The 27,943-nt window shown below is 36.5% G+C and overlaps 1 protein-coding gene across 24 annotated transcripts in view; it reads left to right on the top strand.

Moving 5' to 3' along the window:
- LOC139359089 (uncharacterized) overlaps nucleotides 1–27,943 on the top strand; it is a 672,031-nt gene that overhangs the window by 328,646 nt on the left and 315,442 nt on the right. For 20 of the 24 annotated variants that reach the window (XR_011614728.1, XR_011614729.1, XR_011614724.1 and 17 more), the window contains one exon: nucleotides 16,764–16,874. The exons of 1 other annotated variant lie outside the window; for it this stretch is intronic. Coding sequence is in view for 15 of the 23 variants with exons in the window: in XM_071081236.1 (XP_070937337.1) it covers nucleotides 16,764–16,874 (111 nt within the window). In the remaining 8 variants the exon portion in view is untranslated. Of the gene's footprint in view, nucleotides 1–9,415; nucleotides 9,484–16,763; nucleotides 16,875–27,943 lie in introns of all 24 variants that reach the window. 3 more of the 24 variants (XR_011614731.1, XR_011614733.1, XM_071081238.1) reach the window with 2 other exon arrangements.

The following is a 27,943-nucleotide window of genomic DNA, read 5'->3' on the forward strand; positions in this document are numbered from 1 at the left end:
TGTCCTTGAGAGATATTTAGAAATAGAGTTAACTAGACTTAATAACTGATTGGATATTTATGATAAAGGAAATAGGGAATCAATTTTTAATTTGGTTTCTAGTTTGGGAATTTGAGTGGAGAGTATTATGGTTGGCTTATCAAGGGAAAGTATTCTTGGTGAGAAAATTGAGATAAGCTCCCTCTAACTGAATATACTATGGCAACAGACAGAGCAGCTTTAACATATAGGACAAACATTAATAGTGCATTAATCCCTTGGATAAATAGTTTTTTTTTTTTAAGTATTGTACTTTTATTGAAGTACAGCATTCACAAGTCAAAAGGGCATAGTACAAATGAACTCAAAGTGGCACTTGTATAAACCATTGGCCAGGTTAAAGAATAAAATGTGATTAATGCCTGAAAATTAATAAATCTATTGTATGACTGTCTAGCAATCTGCATACTTACCAGTTCTCAAACATAAGGTATAAAATCTTAACCAAATAAACCAACAAAAACAACAAAAAAACTGAGTCTATTTATTACCTCATCAATCTATCAAAGAAATAGCTAGATCTTTTCCTCCTCAGTATTTGAGAGTGTATTTGACCTGATTTGACTTAAAATTGAGACTCTATCATATACGTTGTAGGTGGCAACTCAAAGAAGTAGGTTGTTAATATCCAGAGTAGGTGAATTTGAAATAGTTCAAGAAGCCCTGTAACTACTGGTGGGAATGTGTGTTAGACATATTAAGGAACCGAGGACAGAGAGAACAAATAGTGTGCTCAGATAAATTAAATAGTGTTTTTAAAAAATATTGACAGTCATTAGGGCAAAGCTCTAACTTATTAGCATTGATTTTCTGCCTGTTACTTGGGTAATAACTATAGCTAATATTTATTGGCCATTTACTACATGCTGGGACTGTTCTATGTTCTTTATAGGTATTAAACAATTTAGACCTTACTGTTCTTATCAGAAGAGGCACCTGAAGCAAAAAGCTGCTGTGTAATTTGCCTGAAATCACAACTAGGAAGATATGGAGTTGGGCTTTGAATGTGGGCTCTTGGCTACAGAAGTACTGCTTGATGTTTACTCCAATAATGCTAGACTAGGAAGTAAGCCACAGGATGAGAAGCAGTGTCAATCTATGTAATTAGTGATGAATAATAATGCTCATAAGCAATTGCTAATTCTTATGGCATAAGTAGAGAAGGCTCTGATGGAATAATTTAATCAAGAGGCAGTATATGGTATATAAATATATGAAGATATTTAACCTCTACCAATTCCTATCTTGTATTAATTTATTGAACACTTGTTACAAATTAGATAAGTCCTTCCTCAGAATTCTGACTTTCAGAAGGTTTAGAAATGCAAACTTATCAGAAAATGATGACAATGTGATGACGGATCTTGTAAAGTTGATGGCAGCTTGGAACGGGAAGTGTTGCATCCTGCCTGGAAGTTGCGCAACTCTCTATGGAGAAAACATCTGAACTACCTCTTGAAGAATAATCAGATACGTGTGTCAGATAAGATAGGGGAAGACTGTCTTTGAATATCGAAGGCATGGGGATGAAAAAGCCTGGTTGAACGAGCAAAAGAAAAGGCTGATGACTGGAAGGGCAGGAAAAAGCCAGTTGAAGTGGGTGTTATAAATCAGGCTAAAATTTGGTTTTAACGTTGTCCAGAAGTAGCTTTCAAGCTTTTCTGACCCTGATTGACAGTAAGAAATTCTAAACAAATTTCAGTTAGACAATTGTTTAACCGTAGTTAAAATGTGCTTCCTGACAGGAGACTTTCTCATTAAGTCTTGCCTTTCCTTTTTTCTCTTTTCCTTCTCTTTCCTTTTCTAATTGTCTAGTCTTTTCTATATTTCATTGAACAAAAAGTCATATTTGAGAGCCACCAAATTGTTTTAATGGCCTGGCAAGAGATAACTTCCTATAGTAAATGAGAATATCTGAAATGACCTATTATATTTACATTTTTAGAAAACCACTTGATTTCAGAGTAAGGATTAGAGCAAGCTGATCCTGGCAGATAGACTTGAGGTAGGGATCCAATTAGGAACTATTCAAAAAAACTTAGGAAGGAAATGGTGAAGGCTTTGATAGAAAAATTGGACTAAAGAAAACTTGCTATTATGATTATTATGATATGGGAGGAGGGCAGGGAACTGCTGGGTAGAGAAAGGCAGGGTCCCTGGCAAGGGCTCCAGCCTCGGACCTGTGCCCATGAACCTAAGTGAGAAAAAGTAGTCCTGTTTTCATGCCCAAATGTTGCCTTTTCCAAGACTACTCTGGCCCACCATGCCCCCCATCCTGTGCCCATGTAAACCTGAGACCTTAGCAGGCACAGACACAAGGGACTGAACATTGAGAGGAACAGAGGACCACATGGACAGACACCAGCAGACACCAGCAGACCAGCGACCGCAGAATGAGGTGGCAGAGAAAGAAGAGGAGGGACGTCTGGATGCTGAGATGAATTTGGCCAGGGGTGGTCCAAAAAGAGTCTGGCCACTGGGCATCCCGACTCGATGCAAATATCACCTTCCTGCTCCATCCCCTGCTTCCAGCTCCTCATCCATCCGACTTGCTGAGAGCCACCTCTATCACTCAATAAAACCTTGCGCTCATCCTTTGAGCCCACATGTGATCTGATTTTTCTGGTACCCTGGGCAATAGCTCAGGATACAGAAAACTGTCACACTGGCCCTGTGCCCTTGCTATAAGGCAGAAGGTCTATTGAACTAGTTAACTCAAGCCATCTGCAGATGGAAAAGCTGAAAGAACACACTGTAAGGCAAGACCACTTGGGCTTCAGGAGTCGTAGACAACTACCCTAGATGCTGCCATGGGACCAGAGCCCAAAAGTGCTCCCCAAGGCCTCTGCACCTGCCCATCTGCGTGCTCCCTCTAGGAGTTTGAGCAGGGGGGCGACCGAAGGAGCAAGCCACACCCCTGCGGCACATCCTGCAAGGGGGATAAGGGAACTCTCACATTTTAATGACAAGGAAATCAGTCTCAGATTCAGAGAGAGTTTAGATATGAAATCTGAGAGAAGGAATCCAGAACTAGAGATGGAAATGTTTGTAATCTATATATTGAAATACTAGATGTGTGAAAACCTAATAAATTCCTTTTTAGCTTCAGAGAACTCCTTCCTGAAAAATACCAAAATGATCCATCCTTTACATGTCAGATTTTCTTCTGTAGAGGTTCCTGATTAAATGATCTCATTCAAAGGAATGTTCTTTTCTACTTTTATGACCTAATGGCAGGCTTTTAGTTTTTCTTCAAGCACTTAAAAATTTCTATCTAGTAGGTTATGTACAAAATCCCATTAGGGAATTATTCAAAAATAATAAAATGTTTGACCCCTGTAAAGTTTTATGTAGAAAGAAATTAAAACAAAAATCTTTGGCTTTAATATACCCTAACATTGAAAAAAAAAATGTTCAGATGATTTAGGGAAGAAGTGGTTTTGCTCTTTAATGAGGATATATTACTGCTTAGAAGCAGTTACAATTGGGCTGTTTTGCAGTAGTGTGATGCATTAGATGGGTTAATCCCCACACAATCAGCTTGTGTGGCACTGCTGGACTTTATTAGATTTGTGACTGTACCAAGCCAAGGGGTGGGGGGCAGCATTTCTTAGGAGAGGAGTAACAATAAAAGTTTTTTCTTCAGTTTTGTTTCATTCTGCTATCTCTGTTTTCATTCCATCTGAATTGCCTTTTTAAAAAATTGAGATAAAATTCCTTTAAGATAAAATTCACAATTTTAACCATCTTAAAGTATACAATTCAATGGGTTTTGATATATTCATAGTGTTGTTTAAACATTGCCAGGGATTCCAGAATATTTTCACCGCTCCAAAAAGAAGCCCTTATACCTGTTGAGCAGTCATGCCACATTCCTCCTTCCCTCCAGCCCTGGCAGTCACTAATCTACTTTCTGTCTGTGTGAGTTTACCTGTTTTGGATATTTGGTTTACATTGAATCATATATCTTTTTTTGGGGGGGCTTCTTTTACTTAGCATAGTGTTTTCAAGGTTCATCCATATTATAGCATGTATCAATCCTTCATTCCTTTATTTGGCTGAATAGTATTCTGTTGTATGGATATACCACATTTTGTTTATCCATTCATGTGTTGTTGGACCTTGGATTGTTTCTACTCTTATGAGTAATGCTGATATGAACATTCATGTTTTTGCTTGTCTTGGGTATACACCTAGAAATAGAACGGCTGGAATCATATGAAAATTCCATATTTAACTTTTTGAGGAACCTCCCAAACTCTTTTCCACAATTATTGCATCATTTTACATTTCCACTAGTAATGTATGAAGTTTTTCAATTTCTCTGTATCCTTGTCAACATTTGTTATTTAAAAATAAATTGTAAACATTGTATATTAGTCCATTTTCACACTGCCATAAAGAATTGCCCAAGACTGGGTAATTTATAAAGAAAAGAGGTTTAATTGACTCACAGTTCCGTATGGCTGAGCAGGCCTCAGGAAACTTACAATCTTAGCAGAAGGCGAAGGGGAAGCAAGGCAAATCTTATAGGGTGGCAGGCAAGCGAGTGAGAAGGGGGAAGTGCCAGATGCTTATCAAACAACCAGAACTCATGAGAACTCACTAAACATTAGAACAGCATGGAGAAACCTCCCCCATGATCCAGTTACCTCCCTGGACACATGAAGATTACAATTCAGATTACATTTCAAGATGAGATTTAGGTGGGGACACAGCCAAACCACATCTCATTGTGTTTTGTAATTTATTATTTTTAACCCTATATTCACATTTCAGTCTCCTATACCTTGATCTCACTTTTCTCCACTTATGTTGCCAGCCACATGAGGTCATTTGTATGAAAACCTACTTTAACCATGCCCTTTATTCATGGGTGGAATCATCACAGTCTTTTCCTAGTATATTTCATATGTCAGTGGGAAATAATTGGTATATTAATTATCTATTGCTGCATGACAAGTTACTGAGAAACTTGCCAGCTGAAAACTACAAACATTTGTTCTCTACAGTGTCTGTGGGTAAAGAACTCACGCACAACTCTAGCTGAGGGTCTCTCTCAGCACTCATCTAGGTGTGGGTCAGGGCTTCAGTCTGCACTCAGGCTTCACTGGGGCAGGATGCTGCCCCGCTCACTTATGTGGTTGCAGATTTCAGTTTCTCACAGTGGTTGGACTGAGGGCGTCAGTTTCTCACTGGTTGCTGCTAGAGATTCCCTCAGTTTCTTGCCATGTGGCCCTCTCTAGAGGGCAGTGCAGAAGATGATAGCTGCTTCAGAGTGAGCAAGAGAAAGACCAGGCAAGATGGAAGATACAATCCTTTGGAATCTAATTTAAACTCAGAAGGATGATAACATCTCATCAATATTATCCTATTCTATTCAACAGTAAGTTGAATTACTTGATCCAGTCCATCTTCAAGGGGAAGAGATTATACAGGGCCTGGAATACCAGGATGTGGGGATTATTGAAGGCCATTTCAGAGGCTGCCTACTAGAATTTTTTAGGGAAAGGGACAAAGACTTTAGGCATGAACACACTCTCATTTTACAAATGTAAGTACTTTGACACAAAAATTTTTAGTGTTTATTTAAATATCGCTAAGGTATTTCTCCTTTTTTGCAACAAGATCTGTCTGTCACCCAGGCTGGAGTGCAGTGGCTCACTGGAGCCTGGAACTCCTGGGCTCAAGTGATCCTCTTAGCTCAGCCTCCCAAGTAGCTGAGACTACAGCCACATGCCACCATGCCTGGCTAATTTTTAAATTTTTGTGGAGATGGGATCTTACTATGTTGTCCAAGCTGGTCTCAGACTCCTGGGCTCAAGCAATCCTCCAGCCTCAGACTTCCAAAGTGCAAGGATTATATGTATGATATCAGCCACTGGGCATGGCTGATACTTCTTAAAAATATATATATTCTCAAGGTTCTGATCACTTGGCAATGCAGAGAAATTTAGCAGAAAAGAAAAATTTGGAGTGAACCAGGAAACCTGATTGCTACTTCAAGACCTAATATTAACAAAAATTCATGATATGCTTATGCAAAGCTTGTAAACTCTTTGGACTAAAGTTTCATTATCTGTAAAATCAAGGGGTACTTCCTATCAGGGGCTTTTAATGTTGTTTGACTGCAACCCGTAATAAAAACAATGATTTTACACGGGAACCAATCTGCTACATACATATTTGGAACCAGTTCATAGATAATGGAAACAAAAGGTTCAGATAACTGAAATAAAAAATAGCAAAAAAGCAGTATTTACTTTTACAAAATACAAAACTTTCTGGTATTTTCCATGACATTCTATTTTATTGATATACTTTATTTTATTTAATTTTAAAAAACGGGTTGACCCAGTTAAGTGTTTTCATTACCTTCGAATGGATTTCAATCCTCAGTTTGAAAGCACTGTGATTTCTACAGCTGCTTCCAAAACTGCAAGACAACTCTAGGATTATTTGCTGTATCTGTGAAGATAATGAAAAGAGAAAGGTATACATTTCTCCTTTGCCTTAAGCACCACGTTGGCCAGTTAAGAATATATTAGCAAGCTGTCTGCCTCTCCGCTATTACCAACATGCGTGCGCATTACTTTGGTAAAGAGGTCACGGGTAGCTATTTCAGAAAGCTAATGACTGCATGGCACAAATAGCCCTTGGCTTTGCCTCAGGCTATCAACTCTCTCAAAAGTTCTTAATCCCCCCAAAATGACCTTTTTTTCCCTATTCTAGTAGGTTCAAGGGGTTATTGATTCTGTCACATATATGTTTTTGCTTTCTCTGGTGCATTATATTTATTTATTCCTCATCCCTGTGGATGCATCACAGTTGGTGTGATGGGCAACGCCAAGTTCATCAGGAATATTCACTGAAAGGGAACGTTTCCTAGATGGGGGCCATATGTACGTTGCTTCTAAAATTTTTCACCAAATTATTCCTAATGCAAGAGCAGCACAAAATCTGTGACAACTCGCTGAACAAGTCAACTTTCATTGAAGATTTCTGCTTTAGCTTAGATATTCATGCAAATTTTGAACTCTATGATACGTGCTTGTTTTAATAGCTAATCAATGTTTTACATTATTTATGAGTCAATTTGTAATTGACTTTAACTTCCGTCACTTTTCAATCTCAGAATAAAATTTATGTTCCAGGAGGCTGCACCATGATTTTCCTTGGCTGAATGCAAAATACTCCAAGGAATTTTGAGAAACATGAAACATGTTTTTTTTTTTTTTTCCATATGATCCTCATAATCACCCCCATGAAATAGGTTTTATTGTTCATATTTAGCAGATGAGGATTAAGAATCTCCAGAAAGTTATATAATTTATAACAGCGTTAGAACTTAAAAGTAGCTCTGTATCTACAGCTCTTGCTTGCCTTATCATATCATAATGCCTTTAAACCTTCAGGAATTGAAGAATGCAGATAATTCTGAAATATTCACTGCAGAGAGTTAAAGGATCCTATATATATCCAATATAAATACTTTGCCTCCTGAGGGAGAATATACAAAAAGTAAGAATTAAGACACTTGCTCCTTCAAAGAAGGAACTTTAATATACCTGAAGATCACTGTCTTCTAAAGTAAGGTTGAGGAGAAGTCTAGAAGACTATTATGAAGATGAAATATCTGAAGTCATAGGACATAAATCGTGTTATAGGAACTAGATTGCTGATAACAAAGATTTGATTCAGATGATGTTATGGCCAGGGACCATGAGTTTCCAGATTTCTTCTTTGTCAGTTTTCTCTACCCAAGCTGAGTTTCTCTGATTTGCTCCAAATCTAAGTGTAGAACCAGAGTGCATAAGAATCCTTATTTGCAAAAAAGTAAGATCAGCTTGGTGCTGTGGCTCATGCTTGTAGTCCCAGCACTTTGGGAGGCAAAGGCAGGCAAATCAACTGAGGTCAGAAGTTGGACACCAGCCTGGCCAACATGGCAAAACTTCCCTTCTCTACTAAAAATATAAAAATTAGCCAGGCGAGATTGTACCATTGCACTCCAGCCTGGGCAACAAAGTGAGACTCCATCACAAAAAACAAACAAACAAAAAAAACACCCTCTGACTTTACTTACCTTTTCAACTGCTTGCAGCCCTCTCAGTGGTTGCAAGAAGGTATAGATATACCTGTTACATGAAGAAAGAAAGCTGGAAATGAAAGAGCAGAAAGAATGGATGCATGTGTTTTAAAGCATGTTATACTTCTAAACCATTATGAGATGAAATATTGAAATGGATGTCAAAGTGGACACTCTCAGTCTTAGAACTCTAATTCATATATCCCTATATTATCTAGTGTTTTGTTAGCATTTTTTCAGGATTTAGCTTTTGTCAACATACTAGATACATTTTCCCCTCTACAGACATTTTATATCCATAAAGATTTCTTAGCCCGATTTGTATCATCTACAAAATAATTACTGGTCCTAATTTCCTGAGAGCCAAGTAATCACTGCCATATGTTTTTTGTTCTGGCGTTCTCATAAAAAAATAGGATGCCTTTTTTTCCCCTGTAAAGGTCACCTTTCATACCACTTCTCAAACACCTTCTCCAAAAGAAGGATGATGCAAATATCTCATCTCATTTTTTCTTCCTCCTCCATTGTCTTCAGCATGTGACTTTTTTGACTTGGAAGTAAAATGGCTGCTGCCCTGCCAGGCATCCTTGAAAGAAATTCAACTGCTATGTTTTTATCATTTTGCACCTGAATGGTAGACATGATGCATGAAATAGCAGCCATCTTGCTACTATGAAGACAAAAGCTAAGAATAGAGGAGAATGGAGCAGAAAAAGCAAAGAGCCTGGTCCTCGATGACATCATGGAGTTACTGTACCAGCTGTGACTGCCGACCCAAGATTTTTTTTGCATATAACTCTATAGATATCTAAGATTTTAAACTTAAAAACTATCCTAATATGTCCTTTACTAGTCACATTTCTCTTCCTTCTATCTACAAATAACCATTATCCTGACTTAAGATAATCATTCCCTTACTTTATAGCTTTAATACCCATATATTAGCCATGTTTTTTGTTGTAACTTCATAAATCAGAATTTTATTTTCTGTGGCTTGCATTGTTTTCTCCACATTATGCTTGAAAGATTGAGCCATGTGAACAAATACAGCATTTCATATAAATACAGGAGTTGGCTGGAATTTATTTTGTAATGTTGTATGTATTCCATATAGCATGTAGCTTTCATTTATTTCCATTTCTATACAACATTTTCTATAGCATGTGGTTGTAGTTCATTTATTTCCATTGTTGCACAGCATTCCATATAGCTGTACTTCATTTGTTTTCATTGCTGTACAGTATTCGTGTATTACATAGCTGTCCTTCAATTGTTTTCATTGCTTTGCAGGATTCCATTTGTGAGCATTCAACAGTTCCTTCAATGGACATTTGGTTTGTTGCCACATTGGAGCTATTGTGAGTGATGCTGCTAAAAAGGTTGTTGTACGTGTCTACTAGTGTTCCGTGTGCAAGTTTCCCTAGGGTATATACCTTGAAGTAGAATGTTGGGTCACAGGGATTGTGTGTTTTTTAGTTTATTAGAAAATGCCAAACTGTTTTCCCAAATGGCTATCTACTTAAGCTTCCTTCCATAATATATGAGAAGTCACATTGTTTCACATTATTTTATTCCTTTACTCCTCCATATCTACTTTTTATTTTACAATGAGTGTATACTTACTAACAGAAAAAATGTTTTCCTAATTTATTTTTTAAAAATTTATCCTTACAGAGAGAATAAACATTGTTATTTAAATATATACACATAATGAGTTTTTAATCCTTTGAAAATGATGCAATTGAGCTTACTGATGCTTAACTATGACTTTAAAATATACTTATGGCTCTTTGCTCACACCCCAAGTTAACTGATTGCTTTGTGTCTCTGATATAATGCACACATGAAGTACAGAGTTTTTACCAGGAAGTCCCTGATAAATAACTAGGACAAGGAAGAGGATGTGAATTCCATATCTGATTTGGGGATAGTAAGAAATTTACTTCTCCCTTTCTTTTCTGTAATAAAACTGCTATGTGGCAACTGTGGAGAATTCTTGAATTGTAAGATAAATGGCTGTGATTTTTATAGAGTGTTGGTATTTAAACAGTAGCATGAACTACCTCAAGGCTTGAGAAAATAAAGGTCTTGTTCTCTCTGGAGAGCACTGTCTCATTTTGGAAAATTATCTATTTCTGAAATGTGCATTGCTTTCCAATGCTCTGGCTGGACTATGAGCTGCAGTGAGGATCCGGGAACTTTTACAGCAGCAAAAACAATTTGTTTCAGACAGGCACAACACAATTAGGAGAAACAATATTTTGCTTTGGAAAATATCTCCTTATGATGTAATCCACATAACAAATACATTGATTTAGATGTGTTTATTTATAATATGAAATACAACTTTCCTTGAAATGTTCCCTTGATGCATTCAAAGTTTTAAAAACTTCTTTGACACACATCTATCCTCTAGATCAGGGGACTATATTTTTAAAAAAACGTATTTTATCAGTTAAATTTTTATAACCCTCAATAAGTAAATACATATATACACCTATATATATATAAATACATTATTTACTTATATATACTATTGAACTAATATAATGAAATAGCATAAAACATACCTGAAATAGAAATTTCAAAACAGAAAAAAGCTGAAAAACATTAGGTTTTAAATTTTAGTTTTTATTACTATAGGATGCTTTTGTATTCATAAAAATGTGTTAAAACTAGAGTAATGTAGTTGGACATGATTTTTTTCCAAACTAAAAAAAAAGCTCCTTTTAACACTTCATGATATAGTAACTTAAAGTCTGTTTCTGGGGCTACTTATGTTGGTAATAGAGTTTAAGAACAAAAAGTATGTTTTACAAATATACATAGATCTAAATAGTTTGTCTACTAAATAATAAAACATATTTTTATCTCTTACCCTCATTTTTGTAAAGCATTTGTTAAAAATAGAGTGACAAGTGTCCATTTATTCTAATTAAACCCAGTATGTGCTATATTTTAATAATTTAAACTGATACTCATTCTCTATTGAGATTCTATTTGGAAGCTGTTAAAACAGGTTAGAGAGGCCTATTTCTGAGTTTTTCAAGTGTTTAAATAAGATTTTCTGTGAGACCTTTTAGTATCATTTTCAATAACAAAATCCCATAAATATGGAAACATTTTTAAACATCAATTTTTGAAATACTTATACCATGAATCTCCTTTAAATAAAAGGACTTTGTGACTTACTGTTTAAATATTATTTTTACCTTGAAAGTACAGATTAGGTAGATTAACTTTTTTTTTTTTTCATCCCAAAAACATTTTCTGGGCTGGGTGCTGTGGCTTACACCTGTAATCTCAGCACTGTGGGATGCCAAAGCAAGAGGACTGCTTGGGCCCAGGAGCTCCAAACCAACCTGGGCAACATAGTAGGGCTCTCTCTCTACAAAAAGTTTTAAAAAATTAGCCACATATGGTGACCTGTGCCTGTAGCCCCAGCTTCTTGGGACGCTGAGGCAGGAGGATTGCTTGAGCCAGGAGGTTGAGGCTGCAGTGAGCCATGATCACTCTGCAGTACTCCAGGCTGGGTGACAGTGAGATCCTGTCTCAAGAAATAATTCTGGGTAATATATTGCTGATTACTACTTTTCGTCACATTAAAGGTTGGCAAAACTGACACTTTTGCCTTTTGTAAAGTAAAAATACACAAATTATTCTTTGATACATCTTTTAAATATTTTACAATGAAATACCCAGTGATTCTGTGTGCTTTAAAAGAGGCATATGTTCATTCCCCATGCAATTAAATATTTTAAGTATTTCTCCATGTTTAACAATAAACCCTCTTTGGTGATACAAAGCTGGGGCAACCCCTAAAGATAGGGTCCCTCTCTTGCCCAGCTTGAAGGTTCCTCATTTATATTGTATTACAGGTGATCAGAGTTGTGCAGCAGGTGAGCTAGCTGGCATCTTGTAGCATTTTGTGCACTTTGCTTCTGGTTTCAATTACTTGCTGCAGTAACGTGCCTCAGAATGAGGCAGCGGATGCATTTCACAAGCTGGAGTATCTCTGAGCTCTGAATGCAGATTCCCATCTCCATTCCAGTCACAGGCATATATATTCTATGAATGGTTACATTCAGACCAAACAACCATCCTCAGTGGCTCACAAAAAAGTAGTTGTTCGTATATTTCATTACTGAAACAGCATACAGCAAATACCATAGACCGAAACATAGCATAATCCATAGCTTCATCCAGAAAAACAAATCTCCCACAATGTGTGATTTGTGGTATGTTTCTTTTCATCTCCAGCAATATTTTCTGTTTTCCAGCAGTATATGTTGAAAAACAAATGGTTTTAGATCATCTCTCTATTATTTTTAGCCCATTATTGCGGTCCACTCTACTATCTATTGCAGGAAGGAGACTTTCTTCATTGGTATGTGGAATTCGGTTTTCACAATGAAGTGAAAGAACCTTAAAAGAGACTTCAAACAGTTGCCATAGATTTAATAGAGTAATTTGATAAAATACTGCAGTGACGATGACATGACTTTTTCCCTTAAAATTGTCATGGTCTGTTTTTATATCCTGGCTGTTCATTTTTTAATATTTTTATTAGTATGATGGTTTTATACTATCATTACTATTTTAAAGCCAAGAATACACGTTGAATGAGATTAACTTATCAAGTGTGAGTATACACACACATATTCCAAATAGTCTTCTTGATTACTTTGACTTATCCGATGGTCATTCCTTCTAAGAGGGCAATGTAGTCCAGTGGAGATCTCAGATAAGGAGGGGGAGATGTCAGCTCTGTGATCTTATTATTTACTTGAGCATGAGTGATTAATTTTAGTTGCTATTGGTAGTTCCTTTGCAAGAATATTTAAAGACACCTGTCTATTTTGAGCGGGTCGGCTTCCTTTAGTTTCATCAAAATTAAGTGATATAATTATGAATTGATTTAACTTGGCCCAGCAAGCTGCAATCACTTGTAATTATTCAAAGAGGAGATATGATGAAGATATCACTGTTAACTCTCTGTGTTTAAAAAAAAAAAAAAAAAAACTCTACATTTTCTTTGTTTTGCCTTAACGACTGTGTATCTCTAGTTCATATTTCACTTTCAGCCACTAATTCACCAGGTCTTTACATTATTTTCAGAATCCTGAAGATACAGTATCACTCTCCTAGTGTGTTTTTAACTTAGCCTTTCTTTTCAAGGAATTTACAGACATACCCTTTGTAATCTTAGAATTTTTACGGTTGCTTATACATCTATTTCTCTATTTTTAGGATACTTACCCTGATTATATATCATAGTTAATGCCTGTTATACAAAAATTGGAAGACTAAAGTATAAAGAAGGAAATTTAAAAGGCCCATTATCTAACCACACAGAGAGAAACCGACTTTTTGTCAATGCACACAACAAATACACATTTGTCACTATATATTATAATATGTTTATATTTAAATGAGATGTGTGTGTACTGTTTTGTAACTGTTTCCCTCTTCTTAAAATATTGTATACATCTAATAATTTCTGTGGGTTGTTTTCTCCAGGAGGCTGTATCCACTTACACAATTTTTAGGTGACTGCAGTCTTGCTGACAAGTCACTAGGCTCCACAAGAGTCTAGCTTAATTTTGTGGCTAGGCCATAATTTACAGAAAGTCATGCAGGGGATATGTCATGCCAAATTAACTGTGGTTTCTTTTTGATTAAACATGAGACAGGAAACATTATAATGATCTTTGGACATTCTTACAATATGGGGCTACCCACTTATGATTATGAAAGGTCTTGAAACTCAGAAAAATATTTTTAATTTGGATAACTTGGGTGAAATGTGGTTGACATTTTGGGGCAAGCAGGCTGTGTGATTCCTCCTCAGCTTCCTCAACAAAGTTTTGGAGTCATTTCACAAAAAAAGTCTTGGCATGACATTAGACAAAGCTCTGCATGCCTTAGTAAATGACAAGAAGTACTGATTTGAAGGAAGACCATTTAGTGACATGTGTAATGACAAGAAATGAACTAATGGTCGCAGTGCTGGAGCAGTTCCAGTGATTGATAAATTGATGTCAGGCTGTCCCAAAGATCTGATTTTCAGATTGGAAAATTTACCTTCATGATGCATGCAAAACATATCTCTATTACCAAATCCAACTCGTTTATGAAAGGACTAGAGATATCTGGTGTGATAAGGAACTGTCTTACTATCGGAATTGAGTTAAATGAGAGTAGAATGTGGAAACAGCAGTTAAAGGGGAATCCTCTCTCAATGACTAACTTTACTTTTTTTTTTAATAATCACTCACTATATAAAACTACATTTTTCTACTGGCAAAATAGATATCCTAGTATTTTCCAATTAGAAACATACACAGGAGCTAAAACAATTACTGACATTAAAATTTCAGGTAAATACAGAGGGCCATTTAATTGCTAATGATATGCTTTATGTTTTGAATATGTAATTTTTGATGACATGGCATGAAACAACTGTAGTATCCTCCAGGATGGTAATTTGAGGGCAGAAATAAAGAAGAATAACATGCCTCATTTAACTTATTGGAGAATTTGAGCTACATTAGGTTTATATTACCTTATAGTGTGACTTAGTATGCCAAAGAACCTAAAGCAATTTACAAAAACCAAATTCTTCTCAATTCTGGTTGACCTGTCCTGTTCTCATAAACTGGTCACTTAAAATGGTCTACCGTAGAAAGCTTAGATGTTTAACATTGACAGCTGATGCTAAAGTGTCATAAAACTTAATTTAAGCATCTGTATCCAAAGTCAACTTACTCAAATAAAATGTACGTATACAATATTTTGTAATATATGTTAGTATAAATACATACCTTCTCACACCAGTCAAAATGGCAATTAGTAAAAAGTCAAAAAAAATAACAGGTGCCAGCGAGGTTGTAGAGGAAAAGGAACACTTTTACACTATTGGTAGGAGTTCATTGCAGCAGTATTCACAATAGCAAAGACATGGAATCAACCTGAACGCCCATCACTGATAGACTGGATAAAGAAAATGAGATAAATGTACACCATGGATTACTGTGAAGTCATAAAAAGGAATGAGATCATGTCTTTTGCAGGGACATGGATGGAGCTGGAGGCCATTACCCTTAGCAAACTAACGCAGGAACAGCAAACCAAATGCTGCATGTTCTCACTTGTAAGTGGGAGCTAAATGATGAGAACACATGGACACATGGCAGTTGGAACAACACACACTGGGGCCTATCAGGGTGGGGGGATGGAAGGACAGAGAGGATCAGGAAGAATAGCTAGTGGAAGCCAGGCTTAATCCCTCGGTGATGGGATGATCGGTGCAACAAGCCACCATGGCACACGTTTACCTATGTGACAAACCTGCACATTCTACACATGTTCCATTGAACTTAAAAGTTGGAAATAAAATTACACGTGTTATATATTTTAAAAGAATAACATGACACATATATAAAAAACATATTCAATGACCACTTATAGTAATAACTATCTTTGCCTTATTAACATTGCCAGAAAATGATTGTTAATAAAAACTTGAAAGATGAAGATGTCTAAATTTGATAAGGAAGTGAAATGTATTAAGATTATGGAGAAGAGAAATACTGTTAACTTCTCCCCAAAAGGGAATTCCATGTAAAACGTAGCTCTCTCTCCTTCCTTTTATCCGTTTTTAAAACTCGGAGTAAGGATGGACATTCCCACTTTCCACTGTAGCAAAATTTCTGCACCAGAGTGAGGGTCCATAATGAAATTTACCAAACTAGAAGGGTGTTCACTCAGAGTGACATCTCTAATGTATTTCCTCTGAATTTCTCTGTATAATACAGTGAACTTTTCATAGCAGTAAAATGTATTTGATATTGAATTAAGAAGGGATATCCTCACAAAGTCACTACCTTTTCCCTCTCTCTTCCCTAGGCTTCTGTCAGCACTGATTCCCTGTCCCTTATTTAAATACTTTACATAAGCAATTACCTCGCAAGAGTAAGTTAAAACATTGCCCATGTTGGCAGGTCCACATGCTTGAAGTACAGATGTGGCAAAGATGGAGAAAATTTCCAGATTCTTTGCATTGAAAGTGTGTATGTGCCTGTAAGGGGTGTTTTAATGAGCAGGTGGAGCCAAATGGATGATTAACAACAGACAGAAACTAATCTGTTTTCTAAGGGGTAGTCACTGCTAATACTAGGTTTTTGTGCAAGTTTGGGGCAATGGCTAATGGCTTGTAACAATCTGAGAAAGATTGAGCACCGAATCAGGAAAGATTATGCAAATATAGCCCTTGTTGATAGCAAAAGCAGGGTTATCTGGGCAGAGACATGTTAAAATTAAGAAATTGGTTAAAGGATGTAAAACCCTCCTTATTATCCTTGATTTGATTATACAGAAGTATCTCCGTTGCTCTTTATTGTTTGGTGTTGGTTGATTATTTCTGGTGGTTTTCGAAGAACTCTGGAGCCCTGTGTGTTGGTGGGCAAAGACAAAGCAGAAACAACATGTGGAGAAAGAGCATGGAAGAAGTATCACAGAAATCAGACTACCAAGTTAGGGAATTGGGAGGAAGGAACTTGGGACACAGCAGTAAAAGGAAACTTCTGATTTCTTTTTCTGGAACCCTTGCAGATCCTTCTATGTTTTTTTTTTTCAGTGTCTCCAACTGCTGACATTTTGGAAACCAAAGCCAAAAGCAATACATCAAATCAGCAGCTCCAGGCAGAGGACTGTTTCAAACCAAAATGATGTTTTAATCTTTAATCAAGTAAGAACGGCATGTTGTGAATGTTTCTAGGGAGTAAATTTACTAGAGCTGTAAGATTGGCCCAACCTAGGTATTTTATAGGGATTTGGTTTCATTTTAGTCCCTGGTCAAAACAAAACAGCATTGTATGCAATTTATAAACCAAAATGAAGCATAACACAGTGTAGACATTCATCATAAGTTCTTTTATTAAAACTCCTAAAGTTTAGTCCAGATCTGTAATCAGATCCTACATGTAGAGTATGCCATTACATTGAGGAAGTGAAAGTAAAAGGTTTTAGAAACAAAAAACCAAGGAGGGCAAAGGGGAGTGCTATGATTTTTCTTTCCATGAAAAACATGTAGTACTGTGGAACTGATTTCAGCTGAAAACGGGGGGAAAGCATTGCTTGGATGGTTCTGTTTGTCTTGAGTCCTTCAGCCTTCCCACTCATGCAGAGGTGGATATTTCCCTAGGTTCCTCTTCTCTCTCCTGTATCACCAGAGGTGACCCCTCTGTAGGCATTTCCTAGCAGTAAATGATTGGCTAGTTTAAGGGCCCTGGGTTTTGCCTCTGGCCCTTAACCCACATCTCGTTAACTGGCAGGATGTATTTCCTTTCTGTTATTTACTTTTACATATTCTTAATAGAACAGAAGGTACCTTGGCTGATGCAGACAACGTTACCCTTTCAGCGTCTCATTTGTAAATAACCCTGTTCTGAGTAATAGGAAGTGATCCAGCTGGTTGTAAAAAGACACAGGTTTAATGGGCAATTCCTGGTGGACTAATGGTTTTGCTGGGGGAAAAAACAATCGCACTTGCAGGACACATTGCTCCAGTGTTGGTTCTGAACATAATGAGCCTGCATTCAGACAGATGCACACACACCTCTCTGGGAGTTATAAACCTTGAAATATACAGGAGGAAAAAATATTAAAACATATCTAGCTCATTTTTCTCCCTAGAGACAAACATTATTCTGTCTGAACATCATTCTTTCCTCAGGTTCAATAATTTCCAGGTGCAAGATACAGCCACTTTTACATACAATGTATTGCCCCTTTAAATTTTTACACCAGGTCCATACAACTTATATATGTACTGCAGTAATACAGCCACTGTTGCCTTCTGTGGTCATTAGAGCTCTGCCTTTTCCTGATACTTGAATGGTATCTGATATGGTAGTTCATGGCATTTAGTTCATCAAAATTTGGTACCTGTTTAACTTGATGGCCTAGTATTTTATGCTTGCTTACTGCAACTGAACGAACATTTCTGGGGTACTCACCACAGTGCTAGATTTATTCCATATATGTCTAATACCTACTGAAGCCAGGCACCATGTCTGCTGCACTATTTTATCCCCTGGACACAGTGCAGTGCCTGGTGTTGGCTACTATCCCACAGTAGCTAAGGGTCTGTGTTCTATTTCAGCACGGCAGAATCTCTAGCTCAGTGACTTGGGCAAGTTAGTTGACCTTTCTTTGCCTCAGTTTCCTCATGTAAATTTTGGAAAATAACAGTGTCGACATCAAGATTAGTAGTAGTATTAGTACTCTACTGAAATAACCTATGTTAAGTGCCCAATGTATTCACTGGCTTATTGTTAGCATCACAAATGTTAAATATATTATCATTTATAGTGGTGCTTAATGTATTAGGGTCTCTAGAGGAACAGAATCAATAGGACATGTGTGATGAGAGAGAGAGAGAGAGAGAGGGAGAAATATTGATTTTAAATAATTGGTACATGGAATTGTAGAAGCTTGCTGAGGCCTAAATCTGATGGGGTAGGACAGCAGGCTGGAAACTCAGGGAAGAGATGCACTTCAAGTCCAAAGACAGTCTGCTGTCAAAATCTCTTGTTCCTTAGGGGAGGTCGGTCTTTGTTCTATTAAGGTCTTCAACTGATTGGTTGAAAGCCACTCACATTACGGAGGGTAATCTTCCTTACTCGAAGTCCACAGTTCTGAAGTCTAGAAGTCCAAAATCAAGATATCAGCAGGGTTAGTTCCTTTTGAGGCTGTGAGAGAAGGATCTGCTCTGGGCCTTTCTCTTTAGCTTGTAGGTGTTAATATGCTTGTTATGCCTCTTCACATCTTCTTCCCTCTATATGTATCTGTGTCCAAGTTTTCCCTTTTTATGAAGACTCCAGTCATGTTAGATCCAGCCCATCCTAATGGCCTCACTTAAATTTGATTACTTCTGCAAAGATCCTGTCTCCAAATAAGGTCACATTTTGGGGCACTGGGGTTTAGGATTTCATTATTTGAATTTTGAATGGATGTGATTCAATACATGATAGTTCTGTATTTTCTGTAAAAAAGTTTCTGTATTAAAAATGGTCTCCTTTTAAAATGATATTATGTGGCTAGAATAAATTGGCATTATACTTGACCCCTAAGAACTCAGTGTTATATTTGAATAAATATACAAAGCAAACAATTCCTTAAAATGTAAAAAAAGTGAAAAAACCTTAAAGTTAATATAAATAATATAAAACAAGTATATCTGATGGCAGTGAAGTTTATAAGCATGAAGGATAATTATGCTGAAAGTTTTCAATTAGAAAAAGCTACAGTTATCTTTAAAGAAGATTATAGATATGCTGATATTTTAAGTAGGGCTAAAAGTTATAACCACAGTTCTCTTTCTAATTCACTCTGTCATTCTGAAATGAAATGGTCATCGATAAAACATTTCATATGGGCATACATTCTATGATTTTTGGTAGACTTTAAAGAGCTTTTATACCTGAGTAGAAGTGACTGATATGAAAGGTTGCCTGGAGTCTCATATTGTGAAACAGGTTGGAATTAAGCCAAAGAACATCCTGTCCAGACAGGGTGTAAGTGCTCAATATGAAGCAAAGAACAAAAATGAGGGCAGGAGGGAGATTGGGAGAAGACTAATCAGTGCTTACAAGAGACAAAAAAATTGATTTCGTGACTCTCTGGAGATCGCTTAAAAAATCAACTTAGATTCTAAAGAGGTAGTGGCCTTATCGCATGCAGTACACAGTTTTATGCTGTGGTTTTACACTGTTTATATGAGTGTGTTGCTTCATTGATTTATAAGACTGTGCTAAGATTATGATGACACTGGGGGAATATCATACGTGCCACTCACTTTGATTTAGACCTGTGTTAATGGCCTTTTCAAGAAAATATACTGAATGTTATGGGACTTGGGGGAGTCTTTGTCTTGTCCTTTTTTGGGGGGGTGTTCCTATTGGCTCACCTAATTGTCATTCAAGAATGAATTTTCTACTCCTAGTTTTACCCTTTTTGCCAAAAACATTATTCTTTATATCTTTAAAGTGTTATTCAATTGTAAAGGCTTAAAATGATAGGTGTAAGCACCACCTTGGAGCAACATAGAGCTGTTTCTATCTACTTGCAACTGAGCTCCAGTATTTTTGAAATATAAATAAAAATATTTTAGATCAAACACAGAGCAGCATCCAAATTCCTGCACATTTCATACTTGTATCTAATCATCTGCTGGTGCACAGTTATACTTCCATGGAGTTTCAGGACTTTCCCAGATCCGACCTTGTCTGGTCCCTTTGTATTCCTTTAAGATTTCCCTTTCTCCTCTATGGGATTGATAAGCGTTATCTGTAAAAAGGATGCTGTAGTGTATAAGTGGTATTGAGACCTTCAGAGATTTCCTCTTTAATGCTATACCTTGTTCCATCTTGGCTTTTCTATTGGTCAACCACTCTATATCTGTGTGGCATACCTTTCTCTTGCTTGAAAGACTGATGCCTTACTCTGGAACTAAGGACTCTCTTCTCTGAAGCCTAATCTTGCCCTTTTCTCTCAAACAGAATCTTTTTGAATCATAGAACAAGAAAGAAGCTTGTTTGGTTCAGCCCTAGAGCCTATGACATTCGTGTGCCCCTTGTGATCCAAGTTTCTGTCAGGCGTTGCCTGGCACTAAGTTTGGGCAGTCCTGGCCAAACACAGTAAATTACTTTTCCGTTTCTCCACAGGAAGCAAAATGGCTCATAAAAACAGACATCATCATCATCATATACATTAATGTGAAATGGTAAATTCATTATTGCTACAAAGATATAGATATAGCACATCAAGAGCTGATCAGTAATTTTGATTGGGGCATCCTTGAAGGTTGCATTTGTAGCCTCCATGAGCTGACCATACCATTGTACTCAATGAGTGACATTTGATTGATTGCCTACCCAGCATTATCTACCTTGGCTCCTCTAGGATCCTTTCAAATGTGAGGGATAAGGTGACTTCCTGGGAGCCTAGTCCAATCTTATTTCTTTTGGCTGGCAAATTTTTGGGGGAATAAAAAAGAATTTTCAGTGTTTAAAAAACAAATGAGCTTATAAAAATCTAAATGTTATACTTCTCTTCAGAAATTAATAGCAATAGCAACACTGCGCTGCTATCCTATTATGCTTAATTGGCTGGAGCTGAGCAGAGACTGAGGTCTTTAAGGACTTGCTGTCCATGGCTTGTCATGGGTCCACTTACTCATTTTTGTTAACTTCTTGACTGCTGTCAATGTAGCATATTCCCCAACAGAGGGAATATCCTGCCACTTTTGGTGAAATATGCCCCCTATCACTAGTTATGATTGTACTTTTTCATGTCCAAAGACATTAATTGAGCATACACACACACACACACACACACACACACACACACACACACACATATATATACATATATATACATATATATATATATAGTTCCCTTTAGTTAAATCATCTAAATATCAAATTGATTTTGTCTTTCTCTGATCTCCTATCATTAGACCATTTAATATGCTTTCCTCCTTGTACAATTTCCAGTGTAATATTATTGACAATGTCTTAAACTTTGAAAAAAGCTCTCTATCTTTTAGTGAAATATAAATATTAAATTTCTTCTACCTTTTCTTATGCAGGTCTAAAAATGTAGAGTCTGTTTCCACATAATTCTTCTAATACCTTCAAAATTTCAGATTCTGAACTATAGGGCACTGTGTATTTCAAGGTTAATAATAACTTTAACCCATATTATGTGCCTTTATGCCAAAGAAAAATTGATTTCCATTTAAATAAAACCTCGAATATTGCAAGAGAAAGTGTTTACCTATTATAAATGTGTAGTAGTAACAGCAGTGGAATACCAGGGTAGAGAAAAGATTGGTCATTGCTAGGTAGTAATTGGAAATATGAAAAGGAGTATATCATCTGAACTTGCAATGGCTCCTGTTCAATTTAAGAACTGGATAAATATGCACAAAACACATCCTAACCAGCTTTGTCTTTCTCAATTAACCTTTGTTAATTGATCATGAAATAACTCTGACCTAAGTCAATTTTGATCAAGTCATTTTCAGAGGAAGATGTGCCACATCAGTATTTGTAAACAATGATAATCAGATTTTCTCTTTACATTTCTAAAGAACCCTTTTAAATATAGGGCTTCAGAAGTAATGGAAATGGGACAGAGAAGCGTGGTCTCAAAAGAGATGGCACCCTCCTGGATCACTGTTACAAGAGTGCAGGGGAGCTGGGTAATTGGCAAGGAGCCAGGCACTCCTGATCTCTGACTTTGCTGCCCCTACTCTGCTTTCCTAACCAAATAATTTTATTTCTACTGCTCACTGGAATGAAGTAGAATTTCAAACAGCAGCATACAGGACCTCTTTCATCCCAGAGGCTTTCTGAGGCAAAGAGTGAGTGCTTCCTGCCAAGACAGGTTTCTCCTCTGATGTTACTCAGTTGCTGAATGAAACTGTTTTGAAATTACTGCAAACAGAGGAGCAAGAAGTGTGAGTGCTAGAAATGTAAGAAGTTGGAGTATTTTTTTCCCTGCTCCATGTAGAATACCTGCACACTTGCAAATGAGAGAAAAATAGTGGTTCGTTCTCTCTCTCTCTTTCTCTGTCTCTCGTGTGGGGTGTGTGGGGCGTGTGGGGCGTGTGTGTATGTGCAGTTTTGCTTTCCAATACTCATACTTGTCTGATGCTGCTTCAAATGTTTCCCTGCCTGGGAATATTATGGGATGGATGACAGTGAAACAAAAAAGCAAGGGCTTTCATTCGATGTACATCATTGTGTTAATTGGGAGTCAGGTGGTGTGTTTCCTGAAGTAAGCAAAGAGAAAATAGTATTTATGGAAGCTGTCAATATACAACATGTACACTTCAGCTTTGGCCCTGTGCGAAAAATAGTAGAGATCCTATTTCAAGAAATATTAGAAAATGAAACCCTTCTTTGACTAGTAGCTTGTCAAATCTGATGACTCCACATATGAAATAAAAAGAAAAGCAGACTTTCTTTACTGATGAGCTCCCCACCCACCCACCACCACCACATTCTTCCAACTCTGTTGCCCACCTAGTTTAAGGTTCTGGAATTGTCCCTCTTATAGTTATTTTCTGATTCTAATCATAATATGATGGTTACCTCTACAACCTTAGCTTTTGTTTTCTTAATTGGAATAAATAGCAATCAAGCCTAAAATTTGTCTTAATAAATACCTTTAATTCGACATTATTTCTGTATGGAGCTGGCCCAGTACTTACATAGATAGCTCAAATGTCCAAGAGCTAAGGATGAATGTTCTGGTCTCAGTAATTATTATATACACTGTCTGAATTTGTTATGTAATTACTTGATATTCTGCTTCATTTTGACTGCTAAGACTTGGCCTTTGAGCACTTGGCATTTTGCTCACATAAAGGAATCTACAAACGCATCCCTTGGCTAATAAATGTAATAGTACATGATGGGGTGAATTCCAATTAGACAATCTCACATCTTTAGTACACTAGGGTCAAGAATTTCAGGTAGCAGAATAGTGTGGTGTATTATTAGTATATGCAGCTTTGAAATTGATTATTGCAATAATAACTTAAAAATTTAGGATAAGTAAAATTTGCAGTATTTCCTTTTTATGTTGAGCAAATGTTAGTTTTTAAAATTTTAAGATAGTATACAAATTAATCTTTAGGGTTTTGATTTTGTAAAATATGTGGCTTTTTGTAAATAAGCAGTGTTTTGGGAAAGGCCAGAGGGTCACAGATGTGATATTGAAGAATGAGAAAAGTTGATGTAAACAACTCTTTACCTCTGAGAATTGTCTTAAGACTATCTTTTTCCTTAAGTGTGCTCATATTCCCCTCCATTTCTCAAACATTTCTTTTTCTTTTGCCTTGAGACCTGGAAAACTGGAAAAGGAAATTACCTGGCTGAAATGGTTTTTATATAGATTAACCTGTGGTAGAAAGACACGTCTGTTTATATATGATCTCTCTACTTATCTACCAACAGGTATTCAACAAACATTTGTTACATTCAATGATCTTTGCTGGCTGCTGTTGAGGAAAACAAAGGAATTCTACACAGCATGTGCCTAGATTCAGGAGTCTACAATTTGGTAGAGGGAGGGCAGAAACTTTCTTAGGGTAGAGGTTACAGGAACGTTAACTTTGGCCAGGCATAATGACGCACGCCTGTAATGTCAGGATTTTAGGAGGCCAAGGCAGACAGAGGGCTTGAGCCCAGGAATTCAAGACGACTCTGGGCAATGTGACAAAACCCCATCTCTACAAAAAAATACAAAAAAAAAAAAAAAAAAAAAATTAGCCTAGGGTGATGGCATGTGCCTTTGGTCTCCGATACTCCAGAGGCTAAAGTGGAGGGATCACCTGAGCCTGGGATGTAGAGGCTGCTGTGAGCCATGATCGTGCTACTACGCTCTAGCCTGAACAACAGAGTGAGACTCTGTTTAGAAAACAAAACAAAAAAGAATGTTAACTTTGAGCAACAAAACAACAGAATTTGATTATAAAGGATGAGACCCATAGTTATATAAATAAATGATTGAATAAATAACTCAATGGGAGGAAAGAAAAAAGTCTCCTTTATAGAAAAATTGCTGTCTCTCTCTCTCTCCTCTCTCTCTCTCTATATATATACACACACATACACACACATATATATACATACATATATATATATATATATATATGTTCCATTTCCAGGAGGTAGATCTTAATTTCTCTCCCTTTGAGTATAGGCTGAACTTAGTGATTGGATTCCAAAGAACAGAGGACAGAACTGATAAAATATAAATCTTATAATGAAGACTCCTGGAAGACACCGCCTTAACCAAGTGACCAAAGTTTCTATTACTAGTGATAAGTCACGTTGCTATCATGTGGCCCCTGGTATCTATCTTATCATGAGAGAACGCCTTACCTCTGGGTAAAAGGTATGAAAATTATTCTTTCTATAATTCTACTGTAATTGGGAGAAAACACCAGAGAAACACAAATTGAAGAATATTCTACAAAATACCTGGACAATACTCTTTTTGTAAGAAAAAAAATTTCTATTTTAACTCTTTGCCTATTACACTTCTACTGGTCAATACTCTTTAAGACTCAAGATCATAAAAATCAATGATCTGTATGGAATGGAGAAACTGTTAAAGACTACAGGGAACTAAAGAGACATGACAACTAATTGCAACTTGGTAACCTGAATTGGATCTTAGAACAGAGAAAAGATTAATGGAAAAACTACTGAAATTGGAATCTAGTCTGTAGTCTAATTAATGGTACTATACTAGTGTTAAGTTTTTAGTTGTGACAAACATACCCCTAATTAACATCGTGAGGGAGTGGGAGAAAGTATATATGTACTTTCTGAGCTATCTTTGCAACTTTCTCCAGAATAAGAAAACATTTGTTTAATGAACGTTATTATTGTTCAACTGTGTGTTACTAAGAGCTACTAATATATATTTTTTGAGATGGAGTTTCGCTCCTGGTGCCCAGGCTGGAGTCCAGTGGCTCAATCTCCACTCACTATAACCCCCGCCTTCTGAGTTCAAGCGATTCTACTGTCTCAGCCTCCTGAGTAGCTGGGATTACAGGTGCATGCCACCATACCTGGATACTTTTCGTATTTTTTTTTAAAATTTTTTTAGTAGAGATGGGGTTTCATCATATTGGTCAGGCTGGTCTCGAACTCCTGACCTCAGGTGATTTGCCTGCCACAGCCTCCCAACATGCTGGGATTATAGGCGTGAGCCACCGTGCCCAGCCAGGAGCTACTAATCTGAAGGGAAAGTAAAGTAAATGAGATGCCTTTTGGGGGAAATGAACTATAGGACAGTCCCCAAAGGATGGGTAGAATTTGAGGCTCAGTCACTGCTTCTTTGAAACCATGAAGTTTTGTCCCAGATATTTTTCTTCTAATCTACTGAATAAGGCAGAATTCTCATAAACACTGGCTCAAGTAATTTTAATACCAAAGCAAAGTAATTTTGAGTTAAGTTTAAGAGTGCTGAGATTAGCTAACTCCATCCATGACTTCATTTATCCAGAGTCCCCTGACCATTGTCCAAATTGCAGGACACTTCTTCCCTTTCCTGAAGTTCCACCTTCCACTGTTCCTCTGTTCATTGATTCCACTGTGCTCTCTGCATGAAAATTGTCTGCATTCTTAGCTTGATCTTAGACTGTTCCTTTCACCTTGAGGCTTTTACAGAATAAGGCATCATCCAAAATCAAAACTTATCATTTACCTTTTCCAGTGTGCTCTCTTTATTTCCCACTACTTCAGAAGAAAACCACTCAGACCCATATGGATTTTAAACCATTTATTTCATACTTTAAAAGGAAAAAGTAATTATCATATAGTATATTGAAACAGAAAACTGTGGGAAAATGATGAAAAGGTAGATACTCTTTCAATTAGTTTAGATTAACCCTAGTACTAACATCTAATAACAACAGTGAAAAAACAAATATAATTTCACTTATGTATAAGATGCAAAGGTGCCAAAAAAAGTATGTATAAGATGCAAATGTATGTATAAGATGCAAAGATGCAAAAAAGTATTAGCAAATGTAGGTAGCAGTTTATTGAAAGAACAACATCATAATCATAAATGCAGAAAGATTCCTCCTTTTTAATGACTGCACATTTTATAGTATCCATGTACCACAATGTATTTAACCCTCTCTCTGTTGGTGACTATTTGGGGATTCTCTTAATTTTGTTGAATATGATAATGTAATATTAAACATTTTTGTACGTATATCCTTAGGAGTTACATCTTATTACGTCCATCTTTAGGAGTTATGTTAGGAAGTGGAATTAGTGGCCACAATGATATCTGAATAACAGTATAATATCTACTTGATAAAAACACTTAGTAATCTAGAAAAGAAAGAAAAATGTCTTAATTTGATAGAATATATTAATGAATAGACAAACATACTTAAAGTTATATAAATTTTGCAAAAAACTTTTAAAAACTAAAAATTATGTAAAATATGCAAATAGCACTGTGTGTTGTAAATATTCTATTAATAAAAAAGGTTTAGCAGGCTGGACTGTAGCAATCTGGACTGTATTAAAACATGAGTGTGTAGATGGATAAATGTATAGGCAGATGTATATGCACAATTTAAAAAAACAGTATAATACGCTATTCTACAACTTAAATTTTTATCAATAACATAGTAAGCTCCTTCTGTATTAGTACATACAGTTCTTCCTCATTCATTTTTAACACTTGCATACTTCAAAGTGCAAATCCACTGCAAGTTATTTAATTCTTCTACTTGGGATGTTTTGGTTTTCTCCAAATTTTATTTTTATTATAATGTTGCTTTGAACATTTCTGCATGTCTCTCCTAATGTTCATATATTTTCAGGGTGGATATCAAGAAATGGAATTTGTAGCCTAAACAGGATGTGCATATTGAATTTTGGTAGATGCTGTCAAACCCCTTTCATAATGAAAGTGTCCATGTATACTACACTGATAGTTTATAAGAGTACTTGCTGCCTCAAATCATTGTCAGCACTTTTTACTTTATGATAATCTGAACAGCGAAAGTAGCTTCAGGTTGAGAAGCATTTGTGTGTGCTTTTCTGTGAAGGATGAACTCTAGACTAATCCCCATGGTTCCCACCCCTGGTGTTTACTCCTGTGTAATCTTTCCTCACATGTGGGGAGGACCTGTGACTTGCTTGTAGTCAATAAATATTGCAAAGATGAAGTAACACTGAAGATCTGTTTATAGTCCCAAATCAGTTG

This window comes from Macaca nemestrina, chromosome 16 (assembly GCF_043159975.1).
Source record: "Macaca nemestrina isolate mMacNem1 chromosome 16, mMacNem.hap1, whole genome shotgun sequence".
In the NCBI taxonomy this organism is placed as follows: domain Eukaryota; kingdom Metazoa; phylum Chordata; class Mammalia; order Primates; family Cercopithecidae; genus Macaca; species Macaca nemestrina.